The 12,457-nt window shown below is 32.0% G+C and overlaps 1 protein-coding gene across 1 annotated transcript; it reads left to right on the forward strand.

Annotated features, from left to right (window-relative positions):
* The first annotated feature begins 6,032 nt into the window (after positions 1-6,032).
* Positions 6,033-7,224, forward strand: LOC122594688 (protein LURP-one-related 5-like). The gene is made up of 2 exons (XM_043767111.1): positions 6,033-6,329; positions 6,686-7,224. The coding sequence occupies exons 1-2, from the start codon at positions 6,135-6,137 to the stop codon at positions 7,166-7,168; spliced, it is 678 nt and encodes a 225-aa protein (XP_043623046.1). The 5' UTR covers positions 6,033-6,134; the 3' UTR covers positions 7,169-7,224.
* Positions 7,225-12,457: the final 5,233 nt, after the last annotated feature.

Here is a 12,457-nt window from a genome sequence, read left to right on the forward strand (position 1 = left end):
TTAAGGAAGTTTGTTGGTGCTTTTATAGTGCTAGCTAGTATTCAAATCAGGAATATGTACGTACGCAATGCACTCAACATTACTTAAATAAAAATGGAGAATCGGACATGGATATATGGCCGGTTTGATTATGTTAGACAAAAAGAAATTTAGAATAGTCACGTTTTTATATCTACTAAAAACATGAAAATATATCAATATTTTGGATAAGTATAAGAATCATATATATATATATAGGTGATATTAGCTTAAGTTGACCATAGATGTTATAGCATCCAATCCAAATCACTCGATATTATACTTTGTTTATTTTAAGCAATGTGCTTTTTCAATTCTTTACCAAGTAAAAGGCTTTGTTTTCTTATATATTTGAACATGTTGACAATAGAAATTATGTATATAAATCAATAAACTTTATAAATTTAATAATTAGTTACATATAAAGAAATTTTAAGTTATCTATACTTCTAAATTACTATATAAAAATTATGAGTCCATGTTGAAAGTTTAAAAAAATGGGACATACGAATTGACCAAAATACCTTTAATAAATTAAATCATCATCAACCCTTAATATTAAATTATACCATGTCACCATTAGTTCATTATATTATAAAATATCTCTACTAACCCCCTTTAAATCAAATACATTTACCTACACCAATTGATGTCGCCGCCACCGTCACCATCGGTCGCCGCCATCACACCACCGTCATCGTCGTCTCGCCGCCGCATTGCACATATACCATGCTCGTTATTATGTTATTATTACATATACTAAAATCCAACTGCTTTTTCACAAGACTTTATGCATAATGTACAAGCTACATGACCTTCAGCATAATGTACAACATTATTAACTTTTTGGATCTGAACCCGACATTATCCCAAATTCCCAATTAATGATACACACACACACACTCTTTTCTCGTCTTTCTTTTTTGCCCTTCTTCATAAACTACCAAGTCTTCAACCACCACCAGAACGACCGTTGGTAATATATGCCGATAAGTCGATGGCAGCAGTTTGTACTCTAAAGAAACTGGAGATGATATTTACAAACTTAAGAAAAAAACAAGGCTTATACCCTAACAAAAACATTAAATCTGGTAAAAAAAAAAGGAATTAACTTAGAGTGAAAAACGTACATGTCGTCTCGGTTAGATTTTCCAGTCGTCCATTCAATGAGATCATACCTTCCCATTGCATTTTCCATCACGGCACCATCCGGTTGGATTTTCGGTCACCCACACCGCATAGGACGAACCACCGCTCCTTTCCTCTATTCTTGTTAATTGTTTGACAGGATCTGCCGTTAGATTAAATGACGAAATGTGATCATTATCCGTGTATAAAGGACTACCAGTGTCATTTTGAAGTTTAAAAAATGAAATGTGATTTTTTGGTAAAACCACAAGGACGTTGTGAAATTAACTCCAACATTTATCCTTTCACGTGCAAGTAACCGAGTAACGGCAATAGAATGAGACGGAGCTTCGATTCTTAGGGTTTTGGACTTGAGTTTCTTTGAAAATGACTCCATATGTAAAACTTTGCAAATGCATGGATATGAGTCATACACTCATATAACACACCATAGTACTTTTAACTTTATAATATTTATAAATTTAAGCTCTTTATAATATTTATGAATTTAAGCTCTACCCAAAATAAAAGAAAATCATGCTATTGTGACCGCAAACTTAAAACTAATAATTTTATGACTTGAAAAAAGTTAAGTTAGATAACAAAAAATCAACAATGACAATAACAAACATATTATATTTTAAAAAAACTGGTATATGTTTAAATTACTTTTGTTGTACTTTTTTAAGAGTCTTGAGACTCAAAACCGTTTATGGTTACCTATAAGAGAGCTTAAGACGTAAACAATTTTATCCATTTTTAACACAGTGGGTAATGCAACCACGATTTGGCTTAAAGGGTTATATAATATTTACATTTTGTTACGTACGTATCAGTGACATCGTACATTTTTCCTAAAGAAATGTTTTATTGACATTAGCCAACAGTATAGATAATTATCCCGGGGCAACGCCCGGGGCAATATATCTAGTATGCAATATATCTAGTATCTTCTAAAAAGTAATATGCTATGTACCATATACTATGCGCAACGTACAATGTCTCACCTGTACAACTTAATTATATTGCATTTTTTACAGCTTTCACAAATCTACAATGCCATTGTACAGTAGGTGGGTCTTTTGTGTATCCGCCAAGACTCTTCACTTGGAACAACCATTCTCTTCTCACTTTTTGTAATACGAATAACCTACACATATTTGAAGCTAACAAAGTATGTTCCCTTCTTTTATGTTTTCCACTATTAAATTAAATTTACATTGTAGGAAACAAAATACAATTTAAACATCAACTCCTTTTTTCTTCTTCTTCGTTAATAGGTTGTTCCTTTTTTTATTATTATTTCTTAATAAATGAACTATTTAAGGCTTTCTTGCATATTCGAAGCTATATTTTATATGTATTAGAGTTTTTTTTTTTTTTTTACGGATTCTTAAATGATGGCCGGATTGCTGTTTGCCATTTCATTCTTTATTCACTTTAAATAATTTTTAATTTAGGTTAAAGAAGTCAGTGCATTTGTCAAAGATGACAATTATAATCAAAATTTGGCCACTTCGTTTCTCAAATTTGAATTATTTATCTTCTATGTTGCAATTTCTACCTTTATATTGTGTTTGGGTACTCTATTCTCATCTTTCATCAACTGCAAAATGTGTTGCAAGGTATGTTATCTCTGTACATTATTATTTGCTTATAGTGCACCTATCTTCTTTGTTATATGTACTTATTTCTTTTACTACCTCTATTACATGTACTAACGAATAGAGACTTGCAAATGTACATTTACGACACTGAATGAAATCTCTAACGGACTACAAGTCTTCAGCGACAACGCTCGATCTCAACTTTTTAAACTTTTACAATGTAACCTTTCGGACCAGAAGCAACCAGACATCGGGCGCATAAGCGTTTTAGCTTTGAAGTGAAAATTCAAAAAGTTTCATGGTATGTTATTGGTGCACCACCCGGATTAGAAGAAGAGCGTGCATGTCCTTCTAAATTGTTTTATAATTATAACGGATATAGAAATAAAATCACTTATATCCAATTATAATTTGTTTACTTCATATGTTTTACAAGACTTACTTTCTAAATTATATAGGTCCAAAGTCTTGAATAACATGTATCCACTCATGATTTTCAAATGCTTACTAAAAAAATTCGAATCTAACATAGGTACAAGGACCTAATTCTTTTGTTAAAACTATATACACATCCGCCTCTTCAATTTAACGACCTTTTAACGTCGCCTTCAAACCGTTGTTACGGGTTATATTTTCGATCTTGCTTTGCCCCTACAAATTCAGGTAAACATAAAGAAATACAAATATAATCTGCCATACAACTCGGATCAGAATCATATGTCGGCAGCCAATAACCACCAACAAATTCACATCTACTGTAAAGAAAAAAATAGAAAAAGCTCGGGCTTTTGAAAAATCATTACTCAATGACATTGGCATCACCAAATAACTGGTTGGATATATTTTCAATATATATAGAGAGGGAGAACAAAATCTATATTTTTGATAAAAATCGTTTAGCAATGATGATGTTGGCCCCTTTGTGTGGAACACCATACATTTTTGTATTTGAAGGCTAAGATAGAGTTTGAAATAAAACTTCATTAAAATGGTCATAACTTTTGCTACAAGGCTTTGTTTTTAGAGTATGACCATTTGAAACGACCATTGGAACTTGAAACAGGCTTTTTTATGAGTTTTTATGTTTTTATGTAGATTTTCGGATTTTTTAACTTTCGTTTAGTTATAACTTTTGGCTTACTTATGTTTTTAGACCCGTTTGAAATTTACATGTCTTTTTATATGGTTGTAATTAGGCATGGAGATGCATGGATAAGTTCTATCAATACAAGAATTCCGTTTTTTTTCTCTATACACAAGTGCGTGTCTAGTGTGTGAATTTACAGATTATGAGTATTCGAACCAACGATAATATGAAGAGTTGTTTCTAGTATTACATGAATCAACAAATCTTATTATTTATCTAGTATTACATCTCCAAAAGTTTTTCACCCTTTTACTAAATAAAACTCAATTAAAAATAAGATACGTCTTAGCGACGTTAATGTCATTGAATCTGAAAGTCAAAAGGTAATTTTATTTTGCCCTCTAATAAATTCTTTAGCAAATATCATCGTCAAAATTATGCGTCGCCCTCGTCAAAAATATGAGTTGCCAAAAGGTCATTACTTTGTAGTGACATCCTCCTCATTTCGGCTGCGGGGATGTGAAATACATCATCTATATACTGTACTTAAGCAAGCAATTAAGCTTTGGTCAATCGTAAAAGTTCTAATTATGGAGATATAGAGATGAAGAGTTCAATCTTTATTCATTGCACGTCAGAGTTTCTATTTGCAAAGTCATCTTTTTACTTTAAGTGAGACAAAGTTGTCTACCTCTCATTCCCTCCCATACACTACTAAAAATAGTATTGAAACTCGTGACTCATATCAACATCATTACTTTACTTTCCTTTTAGTTGTAGTCTACTTATCTATTGTAAGTTAGCTTTAGAACAAATATTCATGGATCGTATTCCTTTATCTAAATAATCCGTGACACTTTCGTTTATTGTTTTTCCAAACTAGTTTTTTTTTTTTTTTAAAGTTAGTTTCGATTCAGACGTGCTGGAGACGATTTTAACCAACAAATTAAATCGATGAACCTCCAACCTCCTCCTCGTGGAAAATACCTTTGAGATAGCTAGTTTGTAACAAACTAAGGCTCAACACAAACATATCACAATCGTTTATTAATACATATCATACGTTAATACAACATTCGTTATTTGTAACTTAATATAGCAACCTAAAGAAGATTAATTACCTTTTGATTAAGAGAAGAAATCCATTGATCAGCCCAAAGGTCATTAGAAAAGACGTTTAAAGGAAGAAAACGACATTAGTGTACGTGAATAATAAGTTATTAAGTCTTTAATATTATGAGTGGGCTTATAGTGACTGACCTAACTATGCACTACATGTATATTTTGGAATAAACATGTATATTTTGGAATAAAGTGTTTGTTTTAAGCCACAAATTATTCGATTTATCGGAGGTTACCCTAAAAATCAACCCATTCATTCAAATCTTGTTCCTATTTTACATAAAATTAAGATTTTAATCATTCCCTTCAAATCTAGATGATAGATTATTTGTAAGTTGTTTGTTGACTTGTTGTGGTACCTTTATATTATAACTAATTTGGTGATATATTTAGTAGTAATACACAAGGTTTATCTGGCCCATCCAAGGTACATGTTGGAATATTTTATACAAAGAGAATATTAGCATACACAAATTCCCTAGATTTGTTTTCTAGTAACTCATGTCACATGAACTACCAATCATCCATGACTTTATCATTTTTTGGCGCACATAGACTTTCGATACCATATCTTGTTTTAGTGTTAACTAGTTTCTGATAAACGGATGGTTTTGGAAATATTAATTTATATATATTTCTTGTTATGACTTCAAAAATTTTCACAAAACAAAATAAAAAGATAACATAATAAACAATTAATTACTAAAAAATGCTCAAAATCATTTATATATATATACCTATTCACAAATAACCCAATAAAGAAAGTAATTAAACGTACACTACGTAAGTAGTTGTACACGGACGTGACGATGTAGGCCACACACTCAAGAGGAACTTTCAATATTACTATCTATCTATTAAATATAAAAATAAATACACATGATATAAAAGTTAACATTGTCGATATATATAAGATATAGGATCCACAAACTCCAAGTACAATTACATCGAATTCACCTCCCAAAAACACATAAACTAAATTAATTGCTAGCTAACTAACTAGTTGTAAATTGATCAAAAAATAAATAATTAAAAGGATGTCTAGGATTCATCCATCATCCAGTGGAATATCACAAGACTTGCAAAATGATCATGATGTGGATCATCCAGTTGTTGAAGTTCCGCCTTCGAGTCCCAAACACACGACTCTTACTGTATGGAAAAGATCAAGCATGAGCTTCCAAGGCACCGATGGGTTCACGGTCTATGATCGTCATGGAAGCCTTGCTTTTCGTGTTGACAACTACTCCAGGAATAGTCGGTCTTGCTCCTCTCTAGGCGCTAACGGTACTGGTAGTAGTAGTGGTAGTAAAGCTCTCATCCTCATGGATGGATCCGGAACACCATTGTTAACTCTCAAGCCACAGGTTCATATGTCTTTTTATATAACTCAAACTATATATTTATAGTCATACTTTCATGGAACCCAGAATATGTATATATAGTTACAGTTTTGGTTCAAACAAAACAAATATTATTAAAGTAAAACAATCATTTTCGCTTAACTGGAAATTGTTATGCATCATGAAAATCTTCGTATATCAGTGTATATCCTTGTGCTCTATGAATCTATCTTTGTGCCAGTAATCAAAACCTTATATTATTTGTTTTTTATTAATACTTGTTTTACAATAACCAGTCTCAACTAATTATAACGTAAAGTGGCTTTCTTTTAGTGAAATAAATAGAAAATCTTGTGTTAAAACTGCCAATTAAATTACAGATATTCTGCATTCAAAATCAGTGGAATGGATTTCTTTACAACGAAGACCATAAAGGATTTCCGAAGAGCGACCAAAAGATATTCATGATGAGGAGACCAAATTCAAAGTTTGTATTCGGACAAACCAAAAACAAGGAAACACAATGTGAAGCCGAAGTTTTTTTTATCCATCCTAGTAAAGAATCTGAAGCAGAAGGTGGTTGTAAGGAACCATCACGACGACAACCGGATTATAGAATAGAAGGGTCATTTTGGAACCGTAATTGCAAGATTAGAAGCACTACTAGCGGAGAAGTGGCAGCCAAGATTATGAGGAAAAGAACAACTACAACAACAATGACTAGTAGTACACTAATATTGAGTGAAGAAGTATTTAGCCTCGTGGTGCAGCCCGGCTTTGATCCTCAGATTATCATGGCTTTCGTTATCATTCTGGACCGTATATGTGTCAAACCGGTTTTCACCCCTTTGGTGTGTTCTTAAATTCTTGAAATTGTTATTGATCAAGCCTTTGTTGGCTGTCATTTTTCTGTTTTTCATTAATCTCCTCAACAAATTCTCCATTTTGGTTCATATTATTACAAGGGTAATGATCAATCCTCCTAAATTATTAGTCTAAAAATCCTCCTAATTAATAGGATTGTGACATGTGGAAAATCAGGGGGTGAGATTAGGAAAGAGAATTAATGGATTCCATGTGTTAACAAGTGGATATATTAAGAGGATTTTCAGGAGGATTGGTTAGAAAGATTCATCTGACCATCTTAGGCCATTCTTGATATCCTTATTACAAATGTAGTAATTAAGAACTATATATGCAAAAGTTAAAGACATGGGAAGAACCTTAAAACAGAAGTCACTCAAATAAAATTTGCAGTAATAAAAAATGAAACTGTTTGGTAACATCATTTTTTTGTAAAAACTTAATCTTCAACTGAGTCAGCAAAATTAGACCATCAATTTCCAGTTGTCTTTACTTCAACCACTTGTTTGAACATATATGAAATATAATATGTTACTGACCTGGCCTACGATCCATTTCGGAATAGAAGTTTTGGCTCTACTTGTTTGAAAGAACATAATAGATATGAAAACGATAGGGGTGTGTTTGGTTGGATAAAATACTCTCTATTTTCATTTTTATTTTCCATGAAAATATAGAAAACAGAAACTTGTTTTAATCATAGTATTTAAGAATATTTTTCAAGAAAACAAAAAATAATGTTTTCCATTTTTCTATAAAAAACTTGAAAACATTTTTTTCTTATTTTCCTTTTTCATTTTTCATTCCCTTACTTTTTTTCATTAAATATGGGTTGTCATCTCGAGGGGATGAATGGTTGATTTAGGGATTTGTTGGCGATTCCCCGGAGGTATAAAGCATGGTGGTGCTTAACGCCATGTAATGTGAATGTGATTGGGATTGATGGGTGTTTTTGGTTATTTGTTGCCGATTCCTTGAAGGTAGGGCCTTAGCCTCTTTACGCCAATTGTATGTATGTAATGTATAGCCGATTATGATCGTTCTATTGAATGAGTTTTAGATCTGATCGATCGTATTTAGCATGCCCATGGAAGGATATTATCATATCCCGATATTCAATTATGCTTTTGCCTAATCATCGTAGGTTGTGTGGGCTTCGGGACGGAGAGTCATCGTCTCACCGCATGTTGCTGACATGTGAGGATATTATTGTAAGTTGCTAGAGCAAATCTAATAGAAAAAAGAGGATGTCCAGATCTGTGTGTGTGTTTTCTGAAGAGGGGGAGAATGAGAATTTAGGTTTAGACTCATCCATATATATAGGGATGGTAATCTTGGAGAATAAGTTTAGGGTTTAAAAAATATTCTTAATAATATGTCAGATCTTGGTATTTATGACGAGATAAGAACAGGTCTCTTTAATTTAGGAGGAAGAGATTGAGATAATCTCTTTCATATTTAGATAAGGCTTACAGCAGGTACCTACGTCACGCAGGTTCGGCTCTGTCACGGAGGTTAGGTTTCATCACGGAGGGTGAGATATAGCATCACCTACTCTCCCCTCACATCTCTAACATCTTTTTTAAGTATTCTAATTAAAACGCGTTTTCAAAATTTTTATTTGTTTTCTAAAAAATAAAAACCCTTTTTATTTTCTAAACAATTAGAAATGAAAATTTTGAAAACACTTTTTACAACTAAACGGACCTTAGAATTTATATTTTCTATTTTTTTATACTCTGGAATTAGTACACAAAAATGTAATTATCTAAATAAATGTACATGAACAAACTTAAATCGTATTCATTATGTATGTGTATAGGTTTTTTTCAAATCATATAACGTCGTATTGGTTAGATAATTAATTGGTAACTAATTGATTTCTTAAAATTAAACCTTTAGGATTAGTGCACTAAAACATGGGAGGGGAATAAAAAACTCCCAACGGATTTTTTTTACATATAATGATCGAATATCACAATGGGAGGTTTAAATTATGTTTTTCTTAATAAAATTCATACTAGATAGCCCTTCACCAGTATAAAATAAGAAGGAAAAATCCCTAATAGTCCGTCCAAAAGCACAACAATATATTAAGAAATTTTTTTACCTCTTTTAGACTCGAATCTAAATCTCACCAAATCCAAGATCTCATAAAGACATTCCCTTACTACTGGACTATAAATCTATAGTTACACCGTTGGATAGTACATGTTAAACCACTCCATTAAACTCCCATTTAAATTAAGTTTTTAATATATTTTGTATTTAGATTAGAATAACAAATAGTAACTATTCACATATATTTCCTTCAATATAGTGTATATATAACTAGTTAATGATTTTTAGACATTAATTTTAGAATTGATTTTCGACATTCAATCAACACGTACATATACTGATATACATATAATTAAAACTAGTTATAACTTTAAAACTCAAATGTACATACAAGTTAATACCTTCAATCAGGTCTCCCAACATCTCTTGTACAACTCAACGATCCAAACAACTTTTGTGTAGAAGATAGAAATCAAAGGCCAATTCTTACATGTAAACAATGCTAAATGGTGTAAAAGAAATATATGTGTATGAGAGAGAGAATGAGAGAAAGTAAGGAAATGTGAAATTATATTTTGTGTGGTAACCTTACAAAGGATGGGATCGAGAGGTTTATATAGGCAACCATATTTCACTAAACTCTCTCCTTAATTACAAATAAGTCCTTTACTAATTACAATACAAACCCTTCCATGCTTAATTAAAAGGACTAATCTATTACAAAATTACAAAACACGCACTAACTAATTATTAGTTCTAAGAATCTCCCCCTTTAGTTTTGTTTTGCAAAAGATCAACGTCTTGTTCTCTTGTTCTTTCTCTGTCTACGGTTCCTTTTCTTGGTTGATGTTTTGGGTTTGTCTTGTGGAACTGACTGTGATTTAAAGGCTCGCTTCTTATACTTACTGTAATTTTCCTTCCAGAACTTCTTGAGAACGAAATGGCACTTTGGATCCTCTGGGCGATATGGTGGTTCAATGATGTTATCAGCAAAATCAACCGGGGGAATGTTGTGAGGTCCAAGTTCATTATTGGGAGAATATCTAACCCATGTTCCTTTTGGAACATGAAACACACCATCACGTTAGGATCAACCTAGTTCTTTCTCTATGATTCAACCTTGTTCTGGTCTTCGCAATCACCCTCATCAACCTTTTTTTTTCCTTTTCTAGACTCTTCGAACTCATAGAGGCTTTTAAAAACATTCAGGCATTGCAACATTGTACCGTTTAAATATTTGGAGAGTTCGTCGAGTCTGATAAAAATCTTATGCCCTTGATCACTGGTAAACACAAACCCTCGGGGATTATCAAAAACAACACCGGTGTTGAAATTTTCTAGGTTAACACCTTGGATTCTTTGGTCAGGCACAAATAGGTTGATTTTCTTTCTCTTCTTCTCAATACCAAGTTGGAAGTCCTTTTGAGTTTGGTTGAGGATAAGACTGTCCATGTATCTCTTGATAGCATAATAAGCTTCTTGATTCTCTGGATCTTGTTGAATCGATAGAGATAAGATGGAATCGAGCTTCATTGATCATATATCTTCGGTTATCTTCCCTTCTAACAACAAACCACATTAACCCCAGTCTTCGGGCAAAGCCTGCATCTCGCCATTCTTTAAAGTGAAAGCTAATGACTTCAATGATCTTCAGGTTGAACTGATCTTTCCATGCCTTATGAATCTTGCGCTTTCTTGCTTCAACTAGATCTTTCAAATACTTTTCTCTTTGATGGTCAAGATCATAAGCACGTCTTGCTCTAATTTCATCCATATCGATCTTAACCAGTTCTTGTTTCTTCGAGAAGATCTCATAAGCCTTTGCTTCAAGAAATTGGTAGATTTGAAAAGTTGTGATGGTAGTTTGAGATAATCAATCTTCTTTTCAACATTCTTTTTGAAACCACCATCATTGACCTGGATATTTGGAAGTCTGGCGATTTGTTGTAGGTGAGGTTTTTCAAGGTGATGGATTAGGTTATCAATGTTTAATCGGTTTAGAGCAGGAATAGGTTGTTGAACGGTAGGATAAGCGTCAAAGCCAGGGAAATCATCATCATCAGAAGATTCATTATCATCTCTTAGATCATTCTCAAGGAAATCCAAATTATCAAAATCTTCTCCAATAATCATAGGATCACGTGGTAAGCCCTGGGATTGAGCGTCATCTCGAATATCTAATCCTATAACAACATCTGTAGCAGCACTTGCTCGAATCATAAACTCATCTACATGTACTTCTTCAGTATGATCTATAGTTTCAACTTCATGCTCAACAACTTCAACGTCTTGAGGAGGATCTCTCGATTGTGCATCATCAACAATATCAGCTTCATCTCCAATGACCTCAGTAGCTGCACTAGTTCTAACATTAGCCTCATCCTTATCCATATCACATCATCTCAAACTATAATTTTTGGTTGTTTCTTTTCTTCCCTGACCCTCTCAACATAATTTTTTTTCCGTGAAAGATTTATGAGATGTTAGGATTGTTAATCCCTTTTCTTAATTAATCAAACAATCTCTTTATTTTCACTCTAATCTATCTATTTTGTTTGTTCATATTTCGGCTCCAAACTTACATCTCGTTAGGGCTGTAAATGGCTCGGTTCGGTTAGTTAGAAATTTTGAACCGTTTTTCCGGTTTCGGTTCGGTTCGGTTAGTTAAAAATTTTGAACCACTAATTTCGGTTACCCGAAAAAGTCGGTTAATTTTGGTTTTATTTTCGGTAACCATTTATTAAAATTATTCTAATATAAAGTTTAAGTTTTCAATTATAATAATAAATTTACATTGTATTAATTAATTTTTAGTTATTTAACTACATTAATATTTTGTTTTATAAATAAATATACATTACATCTAATTTTGAATTACTTTTTTCTAAAGTTATATTTATGCAATGCAAGTTATATTTAAAAGTATCATGATTTACTACTTAAAATGTCTTTTATATGATATTACTAATATTTTTGATAAATATTTTAAACAAAGTTAACAACTTTTCTTAAAAAGAGTATATATATATAAGAAAAATATTTAGAATATCCAAAACTAATCATAGATTGTGAAAGAAAGTTTGTAAAATTGTTAATATTTAAGCGACAAATACAAAAATTTAGCTAAATATATACGTAAATAATGTATTCATGTAATACATATATGTGTAAATATACATAAATATATTTATATGTAGGTATATATCAAAATTCCGATCGGTTCGGTT

This window comes from Erigeron canadensis, chromosome 3 (genome assembly GCF_010389155.1).
Source record: "Erigeron canadensis isolate Cc75 chromosome 3, C_canadensis_v1, whole genome shotgun sequence".
Taxonomy (NCBI): Eukaryota; Viridiplantae; Streptophyta; class Magnoliopsida; order Asterales; family Asteraceae; genus Erigeron; species Erigeron canadensis.